The sequence below is a fragment of the Salminus brasiliensis genome, chromosome 19 (genome assembly GCF_030463535.1).
Source record: "Salminus brasiliensis chromosome 19, fSalBra1.hap2, whole genome shotgun sequence".
Taxonomy (NCBI): domain Eukaryota; kingdom Metazoa; phylum Chordata; class Actinopteri; order Characiformes; family Bryconidae; genus Salminus; species Salminus brasiliensis.
In genome coordinates this window covers 3,505,304-3,529,691 of record NC_132896.1, presented here as the reverse complement: position 1 = coordinate 3,529,691, position 24,388 = coordinate 3,505,304, and the positions used below count along the sequence as shown (strand labels likewise).

Genomic DNA, 24,388 nt, shown 5'->3' with positions numbered 1-24,388 from the left:
CAGACGACGTCTAGATCTATGGGTCGCATGCAATTGATCAGACGTATTAATGGCAAAAAGTAAACACATGAAAAAACCTCAGACAGGGAGGCAGAAGTCAGTCAGCAAGAGTCAGTTAAATGAGCTGAAAAATACACACGACACAGTGTAGCAGCGAGGATGAAGAACAGGCCTTATGAAGGCTCTAATTCAAAGTATGCATTGCTATACTGTAAAATACACTCGCCAGGCAACTGATCTAGAAGGCTAGGCAATAGGCCTCAGTTCTTTATGGCATAGATTCCTCAAAAAATGTGGTTGACATGGTTACATCACACAATTTCTATAGATTTTCCAGGACCTTTCATGCTGCAAAATCTCTCGTTCTACCACATCCCAAAGGAGTTCCACTGGATTCAGATCTGGTGACTGGGAAGACCCAGCACTGAAAACCACTATTATGTTCATGAAACCAGTTTGAGACCACTTTTGCTTTGTAACATGGTGCCTCATCATGCTGGAAGTAGCCGTTCGAATATAAAGGGTATCATCATCATGTGGCCATGATGATGGTGAGCTGCAGTACTCAGAGAGGCTGTGGCATTCAGGTGATGACTGAATGATTGGTATTCATGAGAAAACCTCTCCTACAGCATTACACCACCTAGACCAGCCTGGACTGCTGAGGCAAGGCAGGTTGGGTCCATGGATTCATGTTGTTGGCACCAAATTCTGCCCCTACCATCTGCGAGCCTCAGCTATGGAGAAGCTACGTTTCTGCAGCCTCAGCTTTCTGTTCATGACAGAACCCGATGTGGTCATCTGCTGTTGGAGCCCATTCCACCATTCTGTGTAAAGTCTAGAGACTGCAGAAACACTCAAACCAGTACAATCACATCACACTAAAATCACTAATATTAGATATTTTGCCCCTATTCAAATGGTTGATGTGAACATTACCTGAAGCTGCTGACCCATATCTTCATGGCCAAGTCAAGTCAAATTTATTTGTATAGCTTTTTACAACTGTTGTCGTCACAAAGCAGCTTCACATAAATAGTAATTAATAAAAGACAGAAAAAAAAAAACATAAGACATGAAGGATCCAAGACCCCCAGTGAGCAGCCAATGGCGACAGTGGCAAGAAGAACCTCCCTCAGAGCTGGAGGATAAAAAAAACAAGACTCACAAGGGGGACCCGACCCATCCTCCTCTGATCAGAACTATTTATCAGTGATTGATAAAAATGACCAAACCACCTATACTGTTGAACTGCTCTGATCATAATCATAATATAATAATCATGGTGTAGATAGTTAATAGTGGTGATATTATAGTGGCAGATAGTTAAGAGTCCATTTAGGTCTGAACATGGTCATTAGACAGGTAGCAGTGGTGGGAGGGTGTGCCGGAGGGTGGTCTGGTATGGGCGGTGGTGGGGACGGGGCCGGCCAGTCGGACTGGTAGGAGGCCATATGCATTGCAATGCCACCACATGATGATTGGCTGATCTGATTAGATAACTGCATGAACATTAAGGTGTGCAGATATTCCTATTACATGTGAGATAGAGGCCCAAGGCCTGGAAATGCTGCTTCTATAACAGTCAGTTGTTTGTAGGCCCTGAGGAGATGTCGGGCAGAAGTAAAGAGCTGAGCTCTGACTTACCGATATCAGTGTCTTTGTGGTTCTTTATGAACTCTGCCAGCTCAAAGTTCCCTGCAATTATGGCCACCTTCAGAAGAACAAAGAGAGCACAAGTAATTAGGATCCATTCATCTCTTCCTTCAGCAGACATTCCAGACTTTCTCAAAATGCTTTCCTTTCCTAATTTAGCCTGAAATTAAAAGTGATGCAATGTCTCACCAGCGCAAGTGTTAATCATGTGACACACTAAGCCAGACTTCTTCTTCTTCTTCTTTTCTTTTTTTTAACAAAACAAAATCGAAATAAAAAAGGAGTAGGAGTGGAACGCTATGAAAGAGTGTCTGAGTCAACAAACATGTAAACCAGACCCCTCAACCACACTGTGACCAATCTTACGCAACACTGCCAGGGTCTCTGCGGTGGCTAAACACTGGGTTAACACTAAAAAATCTGTCTCTCATGCTCACACATATACTCCCAATATACGGACTAAAGTATCGGGACGCATCTTAATCACTGAATTCAGTCCCATTCACCCTCAGGTGTATAAAATCAGCCCCTAGTCCTGCAGTCTGCCTTTCTTACACACATCAGTGAAAGAACGGGAGGTTCTGAAGAGCTCACTGAACTCCAGCGTGGTTCTGTATGTAATAGGAGACACCGCTGCACCAACAACAACAAGTCAGCTGGTGAAATTCAGGCCTTCCCTCCTAGATCTTCCTCCATCAGCTGTGAGTGGTGTTATTATTGAACAGTGGAAGAGTTTAGGAGGAACAGCTCACAGAGAGCAGCTCAGCCACCGAGTGTCTGTCAGACCACGTAAAGTTACAGAGCGGGGTCAGGGCCGAGTGCTGAGCTCAGAGCAGAGTGCAGAAAAGCCTCCAACTGACTCAGTAACTGCAGCAGAGCTCCAGACCTGCTGCTGCTGCTGGTAGAGCTTAGAGCAAAGGAGGACCAGCTCCTTATTAATAATGCCTATGGGTTTAGAATAGAAAGTCCTAAAAGCTCCTGTGGTTGTAATGTGTAGGTGTCCCAATATTTTTGTCCACATGGAATATTCTAAGCAGTCTCATTTAAATAATCTACCAATTGTATAGACAATTAATTAAATAAGTGAGGTTTGTAAAAAGGTCAAACCATAAAGCAGAACTAATTGGAAGAAGATAAAGACGTCCAGATTTTCATTCAAAATGTCATATCTACCAATTTTCATATCATATCTTCATTTTTAGACACCCCCCCCCCCCCCCATCATATGATCAGCACTTTTAGATAAAGGAGAAACATCAAGCTACACCCTCGCTTCAGATAACATCCACAAAACAACTCAGTGCTGTGGGTCTAAAAGGATGTGGAGCTTGATGGAACGAATCCATTCAGGGTCCAGACCTCAACCTCAACAACCCTGCAGATTTCAGAACAACCACCACCATGTTTAAAAGACGAGGTATGCTTTGGATCCTGAGGAAAAGGGTGAAAGGCTAAGGTGCTAGGAGGATGTTAACCTCCTAGCTAAGCAGTGAAAGCCAGTAGAAAGTAGAAAGTGAAAGCCAGTGAAAGCCAGTAGACACTAGCCACCCAGCTAAGCAGTAAAAGCCAGTATAGAGGAGGTTAGCCTTCAGCTAAGCAGGGAAAGTCAGTAGAGAGGACATTAGCCTCCCAGCTAAGCAGTGAAAGAGCCAGTAGAAAGGACACTAGCCACCCAGCTAAGCAGTAAAAGCCAGTAGAGAGGATGCTAGCCTCTCTACAGACTGATATTATATATATATATATATATATAAAGGCATATAATATATATTATATTATATTATATATAGGCATTATCATACAAACTGTCAAATTAAAAACTGTATTTATCATATATATATATATATATATATATATATATATATATATATATATATATATAGCTCAATTAGCCCCAAGGTCTTTGGTCCACCCAGCATTTATTATATACAAAACCTGTCATTTACACTCATTCGAGTTCCCCCGAATATTGAAAAGGCAATCATATCCGTGTATTTTGGCTTCCGTTCTCTAATTGGAGTCATGGCGTGCAGTCATTTCTGGCTGGGAAAAGTCTTCTTTAACCAGGCTGAATATAGTGTCTCAGTTTGGGGCCTGAAAAGAGCTGTAATCAAGCGGCTGCCGAAGTGTGAAATATAATTTTAGCAGTGTGAGATGAATAATACAGGGCATTAAACAATACAGCAGCGGCAGCGGAGCTGCTGTGTACATTACATAAACCCTCCAACTCCTACATATAGGCCTGGAGCTGGGGAGGTCAGTTTAAAGCTGATAGGCTAAGACTGGAGAGCAGTCACATGATGAAAATGAACCAACACGAGTCAGCGCTCCAGCACGCTTAACATGACAATCCGGGGAAAATTAATACAGGCTTCCATTATGCAAAACCCTGTATGTTGTGCACATTTTAATACAGGGAGTAGGCCGTGAAGCCTCGGGTCAACAAAGGGCCATGAGAAATTACACGGAACAACTTAGGAGTAGACCAAAGACCACGGAAGACCACGGAAGACCACGGAAGACCATGGAAGACAAGGTTCTGGAGGGATGATCATAGTCTAGACACAACATGGCAACATGACTACATCTAAGGCAAAATGTAAATTCTTCTCCCCAACACTGCCTAAAACGCACAATAACACCAATGACAACTGTACAGTTTACTAAAAATCTCCCACCCCTATCGACCTTAGCTTACACTCCGTCAGACCAAACGGAGCTCGTCAAATTAACAAACGATCTAGAGAATACCCTCCGATCAACCTTAGACAAAGTAGCACCGTTCAAAAATAAAATGATGAGGCAAAAAAGGCTTGCACCGTGGTACAGTGATCAAACTCGTACCTTAAAACAAACAGTGCGGAAACTAGAGCGTAAATGGCGGACGACCAAACTAGAGGTGTTCCACTCTGCGTGGAAGGACAGCCTTAGTCAGTATAGAAAGGCACTCATTAAAGCTCGCTCAGCGTATCTGGCCTCGCTGATCGAGAAAAACAAAAACAATCCCAGAGTTCTTTTTAATGAGATCTCTAAACTTACTAAAAGCCAGGCAGATACTCAACCCCAGATCCCAACATCTTTAACTAGTCATGTTTTTATGGACTATTTTAATAATAAAATAGAAAATATTAGACAACAAATCCAACCCTGCTTATTAAATCAAACATGGCCGTCACCCGATGTAGTTGCTTTAGAACAAAACTTAGTTGTAGAACAAAGGCTGGAAGCCTTCTACCCACTTCCACAGCCAGAACTAGAAAAAATTATATCCTCAGCTAATTGTACAACATGTACACTCGACCCGATTCCCTCTAAATTGCTAAAAGAAATTCTCCCAATTATAATCGGACCTCTTTTAACAATTGTAAATTCATCCCTTAGCCTTGGGCATGTACCCCAAACCCTTAAAATAGCAGTTATAAAACCTTTAATCAAAAAACCAAATCTTGATCCTAGCGTATTATCTAATTATAGACCCATCTCAAACTTAACATTCGTATCTAAGATATTAGAAAAAGCTGTGGCCCAACAACTCTGCTTATACCTGAGTAAAAATGACATGTATGAGAAATTCCAGTCTGGATTTAGACTCAATCACAGCACAGAGACAGCCCTAGTGAAGATTACGAATGATCTCCTTCTTGCCTCTGATCAAGGCTACGTATCTTTATTAGTCCTACTAGACCTTAGTGCAGCCTTTGATACAATAGATCATTCTATATTACTAGAAAGATTAGAGAAAATGGTTGGAATCACAGGGACAGCCCTATCATGGTTCCAGTCATATCTAACGGGACGCTTCCAATTTGTAAAGATAAATGATTTATCTTCAAACTACACAGAAGTAAGATATGGAGTTCCGCAAGGCTCAATTTTAGGACCACTATTATTTACATTATACATGTTACCACTGGGCTCAGTTATAAGCAGACATGGCGTTAATTTCCACTTCTATGCAGATGACACACAGCTCTATATATCAGCCAAACCTGACGATAAATTTAGACTACAGAAAATGGAGGACTGTGTAAAGGATATAAAACTCTGGATGTCACATAACTTCCTTCTCCTTAACAGTGACAAAACCGAAGTTCTCCTTTTAGGTCCAAAAGACTCTAGAAATAAACTATCAGACTTAATGTTAGACTTGGCAGATTCTCCCATCATTCCTGGTTTAGCAGCTAAAAATCTTGGCGTCACATTCGACTCAGATTTATCATTTGAGCAACATATAGCTAATATTAGTAGAACAGCCTTTATGCAGCTTAGGAACATCTCCAAACTAAGAAACTCCTTATCACTACAAGACGCAGAAAAGCTAGTACATGCTTTTATTACCTCAAGGCTAGATTACTGTAATGCGTTACTGTCAGGTTGTTCCAGCAGGAACCTCAATAAACTTCAGCTGGTGCAAAATGCTGCAGCCAGGGTCCTTACTAAAACTAGAAAATTTGACCATATCAGTCCAGTTCTATCAGCACTTCATTGGCTCCCAGTTAAATTCCGTATTGAATACAAAATTCTTTTATTAACATATAAAGCCCTACATGGCCTCGCTCCTGAGTACCTGCAGGATCTTATAGTATATTACGAACCATCAAGACTACTTAGATCTCAGGGTGCTGGCCTCTTACGCGTTCCCAAAATTCTGAAAACCTCAGCAGGGGGAAGAGCCTTTTCCTATAAAGCCCCCCAGCTCTGGAATAACCTTCCAGATAATGTTCGGGACTCAGACACAGTCTCAATCTTTAAATCTAAACTGAAAACTTATATGTTTAGTTTAGCTTTTGGTAATTAATGTTTCTTAGATAAGGGCTGCAGGTCCAGGGGTTCGCGGACCCAGGGAATTGTAGTACTCTGAGATGCTGGAGCTGTCGTCTCGCTGCTTACACGCGATCACTCAGGTTTGTTGACGGTGGAGCAGATAGATGCTGGTGTTCTCAGGGTACGCCCGTGTCCGTGTTACCTTCTGGCTCTCTCCTTTTAATTATGCTGTGATAATCAGACCTGCCGGAGTCATCAGACATACCCAGATGCTGATGATCAACATTCTCTGCACTCCATAAAATTCCTCTTAGAACTAACTTCTCTCTCTTTACCTTCCCCGAGTAAATGGCCACCCAGCCCAATCTGCAGGAAGATTGCCCGCTGAGGTCCCCTCTACCTGCATCTAACCAGCTGCCACCTACCAGTCCAGCCAGCGGGTCCCCCCCAACCCGCCACCACCCATGGCTCACCCGCCAGCCGCTGCTGCCTGTTTGGTGGCCGTGCTGAAACCTAGATGGACTCGTGCCTGTCTGACACTATTAATATCACAACTATTAACTTTCTGTTGTACCTGGTTTGGTAATTTTTATCATTAATGTTTAAAACAGTCTGGCCAGAGGAGGATGGGTCCCCCTTGTGAGTCTTGGTTCCTCCCAAGGTTTCTTCCTCCAGCTCTGAGGGAGTTTTTCCTTGCCACTGTCGCCGTTGGCTTGCTCACGGGGGTCTTTGACGCTTCATGTTATTTCTTCTTTCTTCTCTGTCTCTGTTCTTTATTAAGTAATAATTATGTAAAGCTGCTTTGTGACGACAACAGTTGTAAAAAGCGCTATACAAATAAATTTGACTTGACTTGACTTGACAATGGCAGTGTGGAGAGTGAGTTTTTAACATATAAACTATGAGTGGGAATATTTCAATAATCAATTATTCATTTGCTACCAGACAAATTAAATGCCTTTTAAAGGTCAGGACAATTTGGACATTTTGATCTGGCATGGCATTTAAGTGCCATGTAATCATACAAGCAGCTCCAAAGACTTACACTAACCTAACAAGACATTTTTCTTTTTAAAAATGAGGCTATTTAAAGAGCAAATGTACTTTTTTGGTCAGTCATGTCCATTTTAAACACAGTCAGTCTGCAATAGCTCAGAAATCTCACTTTGGTAACCTTGGCCCAGGAGCATTTTCCACAGCAGTAATTTAGGAGTTCAAGCAGGGTAATTACATAACTTTCAATATATGTCCAAATATTTCTGGACACCCCTTCTAATGAATGCATTCAGGTTCTTGAAGATGTCTAGTCCTTGTGAAGAAGTACTACCAATAGAATAGGACTCTCTGGAGCAGGTAAACAAACATGAACCTATTCTCCTACTCCATGCTGCCTAATAATGCCAGGCGTGGGCTTATAGAGGGGTGTGAAGCCCCCCAGCATTGAGCTGTGGAGCAGTGGAAGAACTGTGTTCTCTGGAATGATAGTGGTGGAGCTTAATCCACTACTTTTGGGATGATGAGGTGGGGTGGTGGTGATCATCATCCAACATACTGAGCTCACTAACGCTCTTGTTGCTGATTGCTATCAAATCCTTACAGCAATGCTCCTCCAAAATCCTGCAGAAAGCCAGGGCGCCTGCTCGTTCATAGCTTCTTCTGAAATCAAGGCTATTAAAAAGAGCAGACCTGCTTCTGTTGGAGTGCCTGTCTCTACTGTCTACTGCTAGATTTTAGAGGAACATTGCTGTGAGGATTTGATTGTATTCAGTGAGTTAGCTAAACTACAAGTAAGCTGTAGTTGCACAGAACTGTGGAGCGTTATGCTCTCAGGGTGGAGAGCAACAAGAAGCCAGAGCATGTTTCACTTAAACACCTCCTAATGTGCACTCTCCTTCCACTCCACATCTGCCCCCCCTGATCCGAAAGCCGCTTAATGGGAAACGCTGCTACAGGGTGAAGTGTGATACTGCAGTTCTGTGGACAAAAACGGTGAGTTAATCTGTGCTGGACACATGGCTGGAGAACCAGCGTGGGTAAGCAGTGGGCGTGAAATTGACATTTACAATGGGATATGAAACTGTGAATGTAAACATGCTCAACTAATCTTTTAAAAATGAAATGCCAGTTCATGAAGGAGCCGAGCTACACCAGCCAATGTCTGAATAAAAGGCCCGACGAATATAATCGTCAAATATATCTCTATATCACTATTTTAAAAAGCAATATTTCTCCTAAATATTATATTAATTTATATGTTATTTCTTTAGCAAATCACAAAGCAATCACAGACACTTCTAAATATGATCAGTGAACATTTTACACTTTTAAAAATAAAGGTGCTGTAAAAGGTTCTTTCAGTGATGCCACAGAAGAACCAAGTTGCACCCATTGCGAACATTACCTTATAAATTACCTTATGATAAATATAAAACCTCATAACTTATAAATACACTTATTTTACCATATAACATATAACATATAAATAATATAACACATAATAATAAATATACTTGTACTATCTTATAACATAATAAATACACTAATATTAAATTATAACTAATAATGAACACAGTTGTATTACCTTATAATTTATAATGAATACACTTATACTGCCTTATAACTAATAATAAATATAACACTTTATAACATTTAATAAATGCACATATTTACCTTATAACTAACAAGAATGCATTATATTATAAATACACGTATTTTACTTTATAACATATAATACATTCACATATTTGACCTTTAAATTAATAATAAACATACTTATATTACCTTAGAATTTATAATAAATACATGAACATATATTAGGCAAGTTAGTCAATGTTCCATATTTCAGTAGCTAAAGAAGTTTTTTTTTTAAGTTTGTACCTCTGCAAACTTTTCTTTTTTCTCCTCATTTAACTTAAAAAACATAATATTATATGAATTCATATGTTATTTCTTTAGCAAATCACAAAGCAATCACAGATGCTTCTAAATATGATCAGTGAACATTTTACACTTTTAAAAATAAAGGTGCTGTAAAAGGTTCTTTCAGTGATGCCACAGAAGACCCATTTTCCTTAGCTATTCTAAGTTGCTGACATTACCTTATGCACCCATTACCTTATAACTAATAATAAATATAAAAACCTTTTAACATATAAATACGCTTATTTTACCATATAACATATAAATCACATAATAATAAATATACTTATACTATCTTATAACATAATAAACACACTAATATTAGATTATAACTAATAATGAACACAGTTGTATTACCTTATAATTTATAATGAATACACTTATACTGCCTTATAACTAATAATAAATATAATACTTAATAACATTTAATAAATGCACACATTGTACCTTATAACTAACAAAAATACATTGTATTATAAATACACTTATTTGACCTTATAATTAATAAAAAATAAACCACCTTATAACATATAAATGCACTTATTATACCTATAACATTTAATACATTCACATATTTGACCTTAATTTATAATAAATATACTTATATTACCTTATAATAAATACACTTATTTTACTTAACTCGAAAATGATTATAATAATAATAATAATAATAATAATAATTTTCAATACCAGAAATGTTGTGAAAACATTGAAAATGTTGAGGGTTTTTTATTTCCACATATATTTTGTATTGTGTGACAAAAACAAAGTCTGTGTCCAAAACCACAAGATCCTACACTAAATAGTGCACTCCCATTAGAAGTGTGCTCGTCAGTGCAGTGAGTGTAGAAGTGTGCGGTTTGGGACGCCAAACAACAAACCCAGCCAGCACAGCAAGGAGGAGGAGAGCAGAGTGTGTATATAAGGAACGCTGCCACTTTTTAGGACCAGAACAGGCCGCAGTGGCTCTAAATGTAAGGTTTGTGTCCAGAAGTATTGGGACACCTGCTCATTCACTGCCTCTCCTCAAATTAAGGGTATTAAAAAAAAGAGCTGATCCTGCTTTTGTTAGAGTGACCATCTCTACTGTCCAGGGAAGAAGACTTTCTGCTAGAAGGAACATTGCTGTGAGGATTTGATAGCTTTCAACGACAAGAGCAGTGTTAGTGAGGTCAGGTCACCTCATCATCCCCAACTCCTCAACTCATCATCCCAAAAGTACTGGGTGGAGCTCCACCACCATCATTCCAGAGAACACAGCTCTTCCACTGCCCCACAGCTCAATGCTGCTGGGGGGGCGTTACACCCCCACTCTAGCCCACGCCTGGCATTAGGCAGCATAGTGCCAATGGGTACATCTAATTTATCTGCTCGAGAGAGTCCTATTCTATTGGTTATACTTCTTTGAGTACAGGGACTGCATCAGCAACAGGTGCAACTTAAAATAACTGAACGCATTCATTAGAAAGGGGTGTCCACAAATATTCGGACAGTTATGTTTGCTTGTGAACAGCTCTGCATGCTCCAGTGCATGAGATTCTAATACTAGATGCTGAAAACTAGCTAAAGCCCAGTGCACCCACTAACACCCACATCCTCTCTGTGTGCATCCTACTGGTGTCCCTTCACTTGCTCAGCCTCTCTGGCATCCAGAGCTCAACCATATTCACATGGATCTTCTATTACTCAACCATGGCACCATCCACCACACCCTGCCTCAAACAAGAGCAGCACTGGCTGTTTCTCAAGGGAGATAAGACACAGTATGCTGAACGCCTTTGCAGTAAATTACAGAAAAACAAGGCAGAACAAGGAGGAACGTTCATTAATCCTGAATCAGAGACAATGGTTTGGAACCAGCTCCTCGGTTTCAGCTTCAGCGCCAGTCTTTACTCCGGCTAAGAGCAGCGGACGACCGATCGGCGAATTTCTTACACTGTACGGAGATAGACAGACTAAAACAGAGGTTCTCAGTAGAGAAAGCGAAGATGGTAATTATTATCACGTTATTTTAATTATTTATTTATTTATTTATTTTATCATTACTGTTTACTATCATTACTACATTACTACAACATTACTATAAGTTATACGTTCTGAGACGTATGACCAGCATTCCCAGTGTGATGTTCGCTAGTATACTAGTATAGCTAGTATATAAACGTCACCCTCCGGAGTCTGTGTTTCTCAAAGTTTCTATGAATATCTTTGTGATATTACAGCAACAGAAAGGCCCCTGGGGTGATCCAGCGGACTAAGGTGCTGTCACTGCGATCAGAGGGTCGCTGGTTCGTATCCCGATCACACCGCCAGCCATCAGGGCAGCCGGGACTCTCTCTAGGGTGGGTAGATGGCGCTCTCTTTCCCCCCTACATCACTCTAGTGCGGCGCTGGCCGCCACTGCCGTCTACTAGCCAGTGCTTCTCTCCAGGCACGTTGGTTAGTTGGTTGCCTGGTGACGCCTGGTGATCGGCAGCAGCTCAAAAAATGAGGTGTGGCTGGCTGTGCACCTGTCGGAGGGGGCGCGTGTTGGTCTCGCCCTCACTAGTGTCGGGGGTGTTGCGTGTGGTGGTGGGGGGTGGTATTTGTATGGGTTGGGTAATTGGCGATCTAAATTGGGGAGAAAAAAAAAAATTTAATAATATAATTACCCCCAATTACCAGGAGCGCTCCTGACTTGTCTTACTGGTGGATTTGCGTGTTCCTCATCTGTGATTGGTTGATCTGTGCATCCGTCTATGATTTTGCATGAAACTGACCAGCGGACACTCAGACACTTCTGACTGATATGACTGATCTTATTGACACATTCCACTGCTTCAGAGGAGCTGAGACTCTGGTCAACCCCTGTCATTTTTCAGGTTGCGGGTCAGGGTATCTCGTCACACAGAGCTCTAGGTCACCTGGGGTCTCATTACAGAGAGAGCTGAGACTGTTCTGAACAGTTTTTATATAAAACATGTGGGAATTATCTCATATACTAGTGCCTTCAAAGGCGAATTTAGGAAGAGCTCCAGAGGGTTACTATAGCAGTACGTCGTGATTCCTAATAAGCGTAAGAGTTTATCTGAACTGATTTGAGTCATTTAGGCAAGGGGCACATGGGCCAAACTGGCCAAATTGGATGCTTAAGTCCCTCTTCCAGCAGTATTTCTATGTTTGAGACATTCTAAACCATTGACCGATCAGCAGTCCCTCTCTCCAGCTCATTCAGCGCACTGGAGTGCATTCTTACATAATGGCTGTTTGTGCTGTGTGCCAATTTCTGCGATTTAGGAGCGCTGAGTTTAAACATGAAGCACACCCACAATCATTTTGGCCTTTTAATATATTTTTTTCACTCAATTCTAATGAAACACAGGTCCATTCCTGCAGGGCTTCCACCAAAACCACCAGGCTCGGCCGAAAGGTCAAAGTCTTAGTGCTCCAGCATGCAGGTCAAAGACTTTGGGAGCGCAAGGGAAAGGCGCTGTCCGAGGTATCATCCCGCTGCAGGAGGGGGGGAAAGCTCCCTGCACTCTAACGGCAGTAAGGCAGCTAGGGCTACTAATAGATACATGCTACAGTGCTGGATGAGTGAGGCTACATACTGTACTGCAGTACAGTATATGTGCATGTATGAGTGCGTGTGCTGCACGTACCTGGAAGGGAGTTTGCCCGCGGTGGTTCTTCACGTCCTTGCTGGCTCCCCGCACCAGCAAAACTCTGGCACAGTTCTCCTTCAAAGGGAAAAAAAGAAATATGGAAAAGGTTTCAAACCACTGGCTGGACAATCCACTTTTCCCACACTGCTGCCTAGTCTACCCTGCCTTCCTCCACTCTAAAGAGCAAGGAGTCCACTTCCCAAGCTACCGTCCAGTCGAAACACTTCTCAGAACAGCTGGAGAATTAAAAAAACTAATAAAAAAATCTATATATGAGCCCCAGAAAGATCAGGTCTGTGTGTGCATGGTCTCACCCTGCTGAACCAGGCTGCAGAGGAGAGAGCGGCACACTTCAGCTTTCTGGCCTCCAACACAAGTGTGAAGCTTTAGCAAAGTCAACACCCAAAACCAGAAGCGGCGAGAAGAGAGGGGGTCTCGGCAGTGTGGATATGTGTTTGTGTGGTCTATGTGTGTGTGTTGGTGTGACGGAGAAAGGGAGAAAGAGAGGGAGAGAGAGAGAGAGAGAGAGAGAGAGTGAGAGAGCGCGAGAGAGAGAGAGAGAGAGAGAGACATGGCTTTGTAGCACTCCAGCCCACTCCAGCCAGCTGGATTCAGCAGCCCACCCACGGAATGCCTCACCACAAAACCCGACACACAACGAGCGCGCGCACACACACACACACACACCTCCATCGCACTTTCCTCCCACCTTCCTGCTAATACTAGTTTCACTGCTGCCGGCAGCTTTTATACGGGGAATAATTGTGTGTGTATGGATATGGCTTGCGCTTCCCAGTGCGCGCAAAAATATCATCGCCTTGCTCCTGGTCCTTGTTGACATGGTGACGGAGCAGCACGATGGTTCATCGTAAACAAAGAGAAGGAGCTTCTGTTGGGACTGATTAATTGGGGACAGTCTTCAGTAAGCAATGGCTCCACTGGTCAGCGCAGGAGGAGATACGTTAATACCTGAACTCACCAAGGTGGAGCTGAGAGCTCTATAGCATTGCTGGGGTCATACATCATACTGGAAAGACCCTGACCTCTGAGGGCATGGCAGCCTAATGGCAGTAATGATACACAGGCTTTGTGTATATATATACATGCCTTCAGAGGTCAGGGTCTTTCCAGTATGATGCAACCTTCAATGGAAGTCAATGTGAAAAGATTTTATTCCAAGCCAATTTGGAGCATTTCTATTGGTCCATTCATCATAAAATTCTGACTCAATACAAAGCACGGCTGCCAGAATCACATTATGTCAAAAGCAAAAAATGTAAATATTTAAGACACGTTTTTGAGTTTATTATTCATGAATAAACAATCATTTTTATTAATATTTCTTACCTTGGAATATTACATCATCAGTCCAAAATGGTCAATGGCAGTGGACATGATCATGTGACCTCCAGAATATCTATTTAATACCTTTACCATTAATACCTAATACCATTTTACAAAATACACAAGAGATACAAAAGCTCTGTCTGATTACCTGAATTGTCGAGAGTACTTCAAGGTTGAATCAATATGGGGTGTATCAATATTTAGTAAAACTGGAGCTGTGGAGTAAATTCTGTTTACTGTAGGAGACCCATGGTTTCAACTGGGTAAAATGGCATAGTATGAAATATATATATATATATATAAATAGTAAATTGTAGCCAATGTGATCTTCTAATACATATTATTATTAGTTGTTATATGTGTTTAATATTTCAGGATTATAGTATTATATTATATTTTAATCTGCCTCCTCCACCAACTAGTCCCTTAATGGATAAAGCTTAATAAATGCTGAATGCACCATTTAAGCTTTAACTACAACAGTTATGTGACTTATTGTCTCGTAGCCCGTCAAGCTAAACAAAATAAGATATTAAGTGTATTAGAACAGTCCTACTTCACCTGTATTAACTCGGCAGGGGAGCTGATCTCGAATCATTTTCACAATGTAGAAATCCCAGCTCTCCTCAACTCTGCAGGGCCTTTGTTAATAGACTGCGCACTCCATTCTGACTAAGCCACAGCAGGGGCTGGGGTGCAAATAATGAATAACTGTAACAGAGAATAGTGCTAGTGTAGTGCTGAGTGGTATAAAATTACACATCACAGTATTACCCAAATATATCCCACTATCAATGAATTGAACGGTACATTAGAGAAAAAAAGGCTAAAAAGCCAAAAGCAACCTGTGCTTTAATGAGCTGGAATGTGATCATCAATACAGTGCTCATCAATAGTCAAAAAATCAATATCACCCTGTGACACCAGTTCTGGTGTAGTGGTATTATTGATCTACTGCCCGTCACTACACCAACCACTGTAGCTGACTTTAGGGAAGAGTAGCCTAAGAAACCCATGCTGTGACCCGGCAGCCTGGATCCCCCGTCGAGGAAGCAGAAGGGCCATTCTCCGTCTGGCTGCTTTTAAACTGCGAACATTAACAAGCTGCTGTCAATTCATAAAACACTGCCAACGCTAATGCTATCACAGCTAGCAGTGCCGTGTCAGAAACCAACCCAGGCTTAAAGCTAACACCATTATAGAAATGAACCCAGCAACTGGTGCTAGCACAGTGTAGCGCAGCAGGTGAGTAAGGCTGCATGTGTGGAGCCCTGGAATGGCCTGGTGGGCAGGGCCTGGAATAGAAGCGCTCCAGGGCGAAAGAACCGGAGATGCAGCTGGAGGATCCGTTCCAGGAAGCCACCATAACACGGTGATCTGGTGAGCCACCTAACTGGGCTAACTGGATGGGGGGAGCTCTCCATTGGGCAGGCATCAGGCAGACATGGTTCCTCAATGCTAGATGGGGCCTTGAGGGAAGGTGTCTGACAGCCAGTGCTCTCTGGAGAACAGAGACAGGCCTTCATAGCAACAGGCAGACCTTAATGGGCAGGATTCACATGGCCAGTACCCTCCACAGCACTGGACAGAGCCTTAAGGGCAGGCAGCAGACGGCCAGTGCTCTCCACATCACTGGGCGGAGCCTTGAGGGTAGGTAGCAGACAGCCGGTGCTCTCACAGCACTGGACAGAGCCTTGAGGGCAGGCAGGAGACGGACAGTGCTCTCTACAGCACTGGACAGAGCCTTAAGGGGGGGCAACAGATGGCCAGTGCTCTCCACAGCACTGGACGGAGCCTTGAGGACAGGCAGCAGAGGACCATCACTCTCCACAGCACTGGGCGGAGCCTTGAGGACAGGCAGCAGAGGACCATCACTTTCCACAGCACTGGGCGGAGCCTTGAGGGCAGGCAGCAGAGGACCATCACTCTCCACAGCACTGGGCGGAGCCTTGAGGGCAGGCAGCAGGCGGCCAGTGCTCTCCACAGCACTGGGCGGAGCCTTGAGGACAGGCAGCAGAGGACCATCGCTCTCCACAGCACTGGACAGAGCCTTAAGAACAGGCAGCAGAGGACCATCGCTCTCCACAGCACTGGACAGAGCCTTGAGGGCAGGCAACGGACGGCGAGGGCTCTCTGTAGCACCAGGCGGATCCTAAAGGACAGGAATCAGACAGCAATTGCTTGCCACAGTACTGGGTGGAGCCTTTAGGGCCTTTAGGCTCCGTCCAGTGCTGCGGAGAGCACTGGCTCTCTGACACCTGCTCTTAAGGGTTGTAAAGTCAGGCAGTGGACTGAGGCTTGGGCAGGGCAGGAGACTTTAATCCTTGGGCTGGGCCAGAGACTCCAAGGCTTTGGGCAGGGCTGAATCCCAAAAGACTCTAGGACATAATGGGCCTGGATTGCACAGCAGGCCACTGCAAGAATACTGAGCCTCTAACTAGAAACCCAAATGAAATCCACTCAAATTTTGATTTGATTTAATAAGCAGCTTTCATCCATACCATCACTAAAATGAGTGTGTTTTTCTTATAAACCAGTCCAGAATCACAGCTAATCCTAAAGCTGTATCACGAAGCTAACGCTATCGCTGTTATATAAATGACCCCGGCCGAAGCTCCACTACAGATTCACTACAGACCTGAGACTCAGTGCAGCTTACTGACACAGCTTACTCTATTATGAGTTATCATTAGAACAAAATCCTTAAAATAGAGAGTGTTTCATGGCTTGACCACACACAAAGACCTCTGACCTCTATCGATGCTCCACACCAACTCTCACAGGGCAGAACAAACCGGTTGCGTAATTCTGGATCTGGTGTATTTATAGCTCCCGTTGATAGAGCATCCACAGCCTGTTCGCTATCGGACCTGGAAATAATAAACGTGCTGAAAGGAGCATGACATGGGTCCCATCTCCCCTCACCCCCCCGAACCTAGCAGGGTCCCCGGAGAGAGATATATTAAGCAGCTGGATTCCTGTGCCGATCTAGGGCAGTCCAGAGCACTGTAATGAAGCTATACTGCCCTCCACTTCAGCCCGCTGCCCTGGGGTCACGGATGTATTTCCCCAAACTGTAATGCAGTAGTCCAAAGCAACAGAAAAAAATATTGGGGTGTTATTGCAACAAACAAGCAGAGTTAAGCTGGAGAAAATGGCTTTGACCTTCACGTAAGAGGGACAGGACAGCTGATCTGAACCTTTCAGGAAGCTGCTCCATCCAGAACACAGTGATGCCGAGAGTACGCTCACCTGTTTGTAGAGCGCACAGATATGGAGGGCTGTGTTCCCAGAGGCGTTCTGCACCCGCATGTCAGCACCATAAAACAGGAGATGCTCCAAATGCTGGACGTGGCCGTATCGACAAGCCTGGACACACATCAGCACACACACTGTTTTCAGTAACATGCACTTTACATGCACTTACTTAAGTCTGAACAACCTACTTCTTTTTTGTAGAGTTTATTTTATTGTGTAATCCTCCCCCTCACCACTAGATGTCAGTGTGTAGCAGCAGCGGCCAGGCTTAATAATAAGTTCCTCATTAACCATCAACCACTGTTCCTTACTTATATTCTGAGCATAAATTATTGCCGTATTCAGAGGTTCTTTCTCAGCTCCTACATCCCAAATATTTCAAGAGAAGTATCCCTGCTCAAAATTCCAGCTTAGCTGTTAGTTTCAAGTAGTGGAAAAGCTGAAAGCTGGTCATCCAGGTGAAAACATACCCTATGCGGGTAACCAGTTTAGCTCTTGCCCAAAAAACAATGAATGAGCGGGTGTCCCAATACTTTTGTCCATAAAATGTATTTACACTTGACCAGCATGGTGTATATGGTGATGTATCCTGGTCTACCAGCATGACCAACCTGATCATAATAGTCAACCAGTATGTCCAAGCTTCTTGACCAGAATGACCGGCAAAGCCAAACTGGTCCACTAGTATGACCAGCCTCAACCAGAACGCTGCTGGACATACTGGTTGCCTATTGTGGTCAGATTGGTCATGCTGGTAGACCAGCATACATCGCCATACACCATGCTGGTCAAGTGTAAATACACTTTATGGACAAAAGTATTGGGACACCTGCTCATTGATTGTTTTTTGGTCAAGGGTTAAACTGGTTACCAGCATAGGGTATGTTTTCACCTGGATGACCAGCTTTAAGCTTTTCTACTACTTGAAACCAACAGCTGAGCTGGAATTTTTAACAGGGATACTTCTCTCGAAATATTTGGGAGCTGAGAGCCGAGAAAAAACCCATGGCATGCTGATGACAGAGCGCCCTCAACGTTAACACCTACTAAAACCCAGTTCCTTTGTTCCAGGATCCAGCCCTCTTCCTTTGTCATGCCAAACGTTCAGCTGCACACCCACAGACAACACAGACAACTGATGAAAAGAGAGGGAAAAGGAAGAGCGCCACCTGGTGGACTTCGTGCCAGCCGTTCTCGTCGTGGCAGGCCACCGTGGCATGGGCGCGCAAAAGCACTTCACAGCAGCTGGGGTCACCCCCAACGGTCACTGTGTGGTAGAGCGGAGTCAGACCCTGTCGGTCCTTGTAGTCAGGAGACGCTCCCAGATCCAGCATGGCCTGTAACAGGGCGAGAGAGGACCTGTTTACTGTGATAAACTCGTAAAGGTCGTAAAGGTCACTAAACATTTCACAAAAGTGTCGAATTCAGTGGTCAGCTTTCTGAAATGACTGACCGCAATTCTTGATGAGCAGCTATATTACCAATATGTGCCTGGATGTGGTAGAAAGGTAGATAGGTAGGCTGTGTATGACTATGTGTGACTTACGTCCCTACTTAAACACTCTCACTGACCACTGACTTTATGTTTATTTGGGTTCATTCTAATGTTACATAAAGTTAATTACAAGTAGATACTCTCACTGACCACTGACTTTATGTTTATTTGGGTTCATTCTAATGTTATATAGAGTTTATTACAGGTAGACACTCTCACTGACCACTGACTTTATGTTTATTTGGGTTTATTCTAATGTTATATAGAGTTAATTACAGGTAGACACTCTCACTGACCACTGACTTTATGTTTTTTAGCAGGGCTTCTGGGTACTTAGTGTTTATTAGTAATGGTAATTCTGTGGCTCGATTGATTATGTGACAATTGTGTGACATTGATTGCATCTGACCAATCAATGGCATTATTTGGAGCTCCACTAAGGCCACACAATTCTTACGTCCCTATAAATGTTTACATTTGAGATACAACCAATAATAAAGGACACTACCAATATCATCTGCATATAAGCCACTCGTACCAAATAATACTACCTGCTCTGTGGTGGTCAGTCCTGTGGAGTTCTGACCACTGAAGAACAAACAGGGTGAAAGGAGGCTCATAACAGAGTGTGTAGAGAAACAGACGGACACAGTCTGGACTTACAGAACTACACAGTGCTTCTATATGGTCAGTGGAGCTGATAGAATGGGCCCAGCACATCCCAAAGCAGGTATGGTCGTAATATCCCGATATGACAGTCGACTTAATCTACATATTTATGTAATATTGGTTAAAATAGCCCATATGTACATAGAAAACACATGCAGTACTGTGCAAAAGTGTTTGTCCCCTGTGATAATTAGAATGAAGAGCTGCTGATCTGGTCAGTAAGTGTTAACCACTGATATTAGAATAAACACTGTGGTGGTGGTTCTCCATCATCTCCAAAGTTCTCCTCATGGAGTCTAGTATTATTTAGAGTTCTCCTCAGATCAACACCTGGTTTGGTGGTAAATCAGGGCTTAATGATGGTAAATCAGGTGAGCTGCTGCTGCTGCTGCTGCTGCTGGAGTTGATTGAACACATCCTCCACGCTGTGCTGGCTGGACTGGGGAGCGTCCAGGAGAACCCTGGAGGAACCGAGCCAGCTCTGTTCTTCAGACTAGCTCACCGACAAGATCTCACTACTTTCTTTCTTCAGAATGAGAAGCTTTGGTTTCTCCTTTTTACTGGATTCATGTTCAGCTGCTTTATCTGATCTGATGAGATCTGGAGCTTCTACAGTAGAAACTTGGTTTAGAATAGTGTGATTAGTGGACTATGACCTCAGTTTCATGACGAAGGTGGCAGCAGGCAGGTGTTACCTTCAGAGCAATCTGGTTTTTGGCTCTGACTGCTTTGTGGAGTGGCGTCATTCCATCTCGAGAGCGAAAATCTAAATGGGCTCCTCTGTTCTTCAGCACTGTTATGATCTCCACCACGTTGTCTAGATGGGCCGCCAGGGTCAGCGGGGTCTCTGTGAGCCGAAGAAAGGACAAGGGCAGGGTTATTAAATTGACATTGATTAAATCTTTGCGGTAAATCATAAATCACTACATGAAATCTATATCTATCACATCCTGACCCATGGTAAAGGTCATCGGAGAATTTTTCTTCCATATGAGACGAGAAGCGATTTTCCAGTTTGCAACTTTCTGCCTACCAAAAGAAAGCTCTTGCGCGCTGCCATGGTACTGCATCTGCTGTGACCTTACACAAATCACACTGGAAATAACCTGCTTGAAGGTTGGGTAATGGTCTGGCCACAAACAGCAAGGACAACAGTCCTTTACAGAGGTTGGTGGTGGCTCTAATGGAACATTTAATGAATCCATCAAAGGCCCACCTGAGGGCTTTCCTTGCTGTCTAGAGAACGTTCTGACATCAGTCAGCTTCCGTCCTGAACGAGAGCCGCCCGAGGCTCTTACAGTACAGCGCTCGTGTTTTATGTCTGTGAAGAGCTGTGATGTAAAATTCAGATGTTGCATTGTGTGCTGAAACCACACAAACTAACACAATCCAGATACTGTGGTAGATGTTCAGGAACTGCTGCTCCCAGCAAAGAGATGTAAAGCCAGGTTGCCCTTGATTGATCACCTCATTAATTAGTGGCATTCTAACAATAAAGCGCTGCCTCATAGAAACAGCAGATACTGGTTTCAGTCTGAAAGCTATGCTCTGCTACCTGCTCCCCAAAAACCTGGCAGGCAAACATTCAATAAATAGGAATATTTTATTATGAGGAATATGTAAACGCACAGGCTGAGTTTCGCCTCATGCAGCCTTAAAGCTAAATTTGGAACCTGTCTGCAGTAAGAAGGTGCAATCTGTTAGAAAAGAGCCTCTAAAGAAGTTTTGGCAGGTTGTAGCCGTCTGAAAAAATGATCAAATCAGATCAAAAACACAACAATTATAATAATTATAAACAAACAAGTAATAGATACATTGTGAGTGTAGTGTGTGAGTGTGCTACCCATTCCCAAAGCATTCCCAATAGTTCCAGTTCCAATCCAACACCGACTTTATGTTTTATATATATATATATATATATATATATATATATATATACACATATAAACATATATATATATATATGTTATATAAGTTAATTACAGGTAGACACTCTCTCTGCCTACTGACTTTATGTTTATTTGGGTTTATTCTAATGTTATATAGAGTTAATTACAGGTAGACACTCTCACTGACCACTGACTTTATGTTTATTTGGGTTTATTCTAATGTTATATAGAGTCAATTACAGGTAGACACTCTCACTGACCACTGACTTTATGTTTATTTGGGTTTATTCTAATGTTATATAGAGTCAATTACAGATAGACACTCTCACTGACCACTGACTTTATGTTTATTTGGGTTTATTCTAATGTTATATAGAGTTAATTACAGGTAGACACTCTCACTGACCACTGACTTTATGTTTTTTAGCAGGGCTTCTGGGTACTTAGTGTTTATTAGTAATGGTAATTCTGTGGCTCGATTGATTATGTGACAATTGTGTGACTTTCTTTGCATTGATTGCATCTGACCAATCAATGGCATTATTTGGAGCTCCACTAGGGCCGCACAATTCTCGATGGGAACCACAGTTATTGGCTGGGAGGTAAGATTACATTTCTGATTAAAGCTTCTTCAACATTTTGAAATACCAATACTCATTTCCACTAAAAGCTTGCCCAACAGGGGGGCTCCAAGTGGTCCAGTCTACAGCTGTCCGACTATTTCCACTAAAAGCTTGCATAATTCAGGGCCTCTGGGCTCTGAGTGGTCCAATGGGCTAATGTGCTGCCTCTATGATCTGAGGATCGCTGGTTTGAATCCCAGGTCCTGCTGCTTGCCATCAGCAGCCGGAGTCAGAGAGAGCACAGCTGGCCTTGCTCTCTCAGGGGTGGGTTGATGGCACTTCCTCCCCACATCAGTCCTACTGTGATGTTGGTCAGCACAGGCATCTGTTAGCTGTTGTATCTGTGCTGAGGAGCCACGCTTTCCTCCGAGCGTGCTGACTACCTAGCTACCTAGCATGAGCGGCAGCTGACGTGTGCTAGTCTTCACGCTATTCTTCAATGCTAGTGATAGGTGGGTTCACATGAATGGGGATTGGATATTTGGTCTTCCAAATTGGGTAGAAAATTAAAACGCTTACCCCCCACCCCCAACACCCCCCCTTACATTAGGTTGCCATGGAAGGATGGCCATGTCCAGGACCTGTAGGTGTTTTGTTCTGTCTGGTGAAACCTGTGCTGTAAAGTGCATGGCCCCTTACCCCCAGTCTCCGGGTCGTGGTAGTTTGGGTCAAGACCTCTCTCCAGCATCTTAGACACCTTATCCAACTGATGATGCTGAATATATTCCATAAACTTCCTCAGGTTGGCCTAAAGAAGAGAGAGAGAGAGAGAGAGAGAGAGAGAGAGAGAGAGAGAGAGAAAGAGAGAGAGAGAGAGAGAGAGAGAGAGAGAGAGAATTAAATTGAGCAAGAAGAGAGCAAGAGCAAGGACAGAGAGATAAAAAGCGAGAGAGAGAGAGAGAGAGAGAGAGAGAGAGAGAGTGCAAGGGGTGAAAGGGACAGTCAGAGATACAGAGAGAGAGATTAGAAGGCATCAGAGCAAGAGGTTTAGGTAGAGAGATAGAGAGAAAGGAGAGAGAGAGCAAGGCAGGAGGGAGAAAGAGAGAGATCAACGAGAGGGTGAAGACAACAAGGTGAGAGAGAAAGTGTGGGAGAGAGAGGGAGCAAAAAAAAGAGAGAAAAAGCAAGGGGTGAAAGGAAGCATGAGAGAGAGAGAGAGAGAGAGAGAGAGAGAGAGAGAGAGAGAGAGAGAGAGAAGAGAGATCAGAAGACAGCAGGAGGCCGAGGGCCAGAGAAAGAAAGCATGGGGTGAGTGAGGGAGATATAGGAGGAGTAGGGAGAGAGACAAAGGGCGAGAGACAAAGAGAAAGGACGCATCAAGAGAAAGAGGGAGAGAGGGGACGTTTAATGAGCGAAAAAGGCCGAGACCACAAGAAAGAAGAGGACGCCTGAGTGAAGGAGGCAGGGCGAGGAAGAGAGGGATAGAGGAGAAGGGGAAGAACATGTGATGGGTATGAATGTTGGATGAGTGCGGGTCCCTGCTCAACCCCTCTCCTCTCAGCAAGAGGCCCAGGGACACATATGCTGCTTTACCAGGCCGGTTAAAAATAGATAGCAGAGCAGCTCCCAGTACAGAGAGAGAGAGAGAGAGAGAGAGAGAGAGAGAGAGAGAGAGAGAGAGAGAGAGAGAGCGAAAGGGAGGGAGGACACAGCTGACTGAGAGCAAGAGTGAAAAAAAAGGAAGAGATAGACAGAGACCACTGGGGATGCCACGCTAGACCACTAACACAGATCAACACACACTTCAACTGCTGCCAAACAACCGAACACACACATGCCTATTCACACACACACACACACACACACACCTAACTCCCAGAGGAAAGGCCTCACTACCTCAACACTGAGCCAAGAAAAACACCAGGAGGAAAAGATCCATATTTTTCCAAACAGTCCACATCGGCACTGCAGGTGTAGAGTCCAGTACTGACGTCTTTAGCAGCAATGAGAAGTGTGTATCTCAGCAGTTATGCCTTTATAACTCTATATAACATTAGAATAAACACAAATAAACACAAAGTGTGTGTTCTTCAGCTACAGGAGCGTTTCCAACCAGGAGACACTCACTTTCAATAATTCAAACTTCAGCTTTAGCCCGTGGCATCAAGCAGCTTCAAACCCATTACA

The 24,388-nt window shown here is 43.3% G+C and overlaps 2 protein-coding genes across 3 annotated transcripts in view; both read right to left on the bottom strand.

Annotated features, from left to right (window-relative positions):
* The window catches only part of ciapin1 (cytokine induced apoptosis inhibitor 1), a 303,079-nt gene that overhangs the window by 143,312 nt on the left and 135,379 nt on the right, over positions 1 to 24,388 (bottom strand). The window lies entirely within an intron of this gene.
* shank2b (SH3 and multiple ankyrin repeat domains 2b) overlaps positions 1 to 24,388 on the bottom strand; it is a 150,072-nt gene that overhangs the window by 119,680 nt on the left and 6,004 nt on the right. Inside the window, exons 3-8 of the mRNA XM_072664181.1 lie at positions 22,901 to 23,009; positions 20,445 to 20,596; positions 18,755 to 18,922; positions 17,580 to 17,696; positions 12,978 to 13,055; positions 1,648 to 1,714 (exon numbers count right to left, since the gene is read on the bottom strand). Of these exons, the coding sequence (XP_072520282.1) occupies positions 1,648 to 1,714; positions 12,978 to 13,055; positions 17,580 to 17,696; positions 18,755 to 18,922; positions 20,445 to 20,596; positions 22,901 to 23,009 (691 nt within the window). The remainder of the gene's footprint in view (positions 1 to 1,647; positions 1,715 to 12,977; positions 13,056 to 17,579; positions 17,697 to 18,754; positions 18,923 to 20,444; positions 20,597 to 22,900; positions 23,010 to 24,388) is intronic.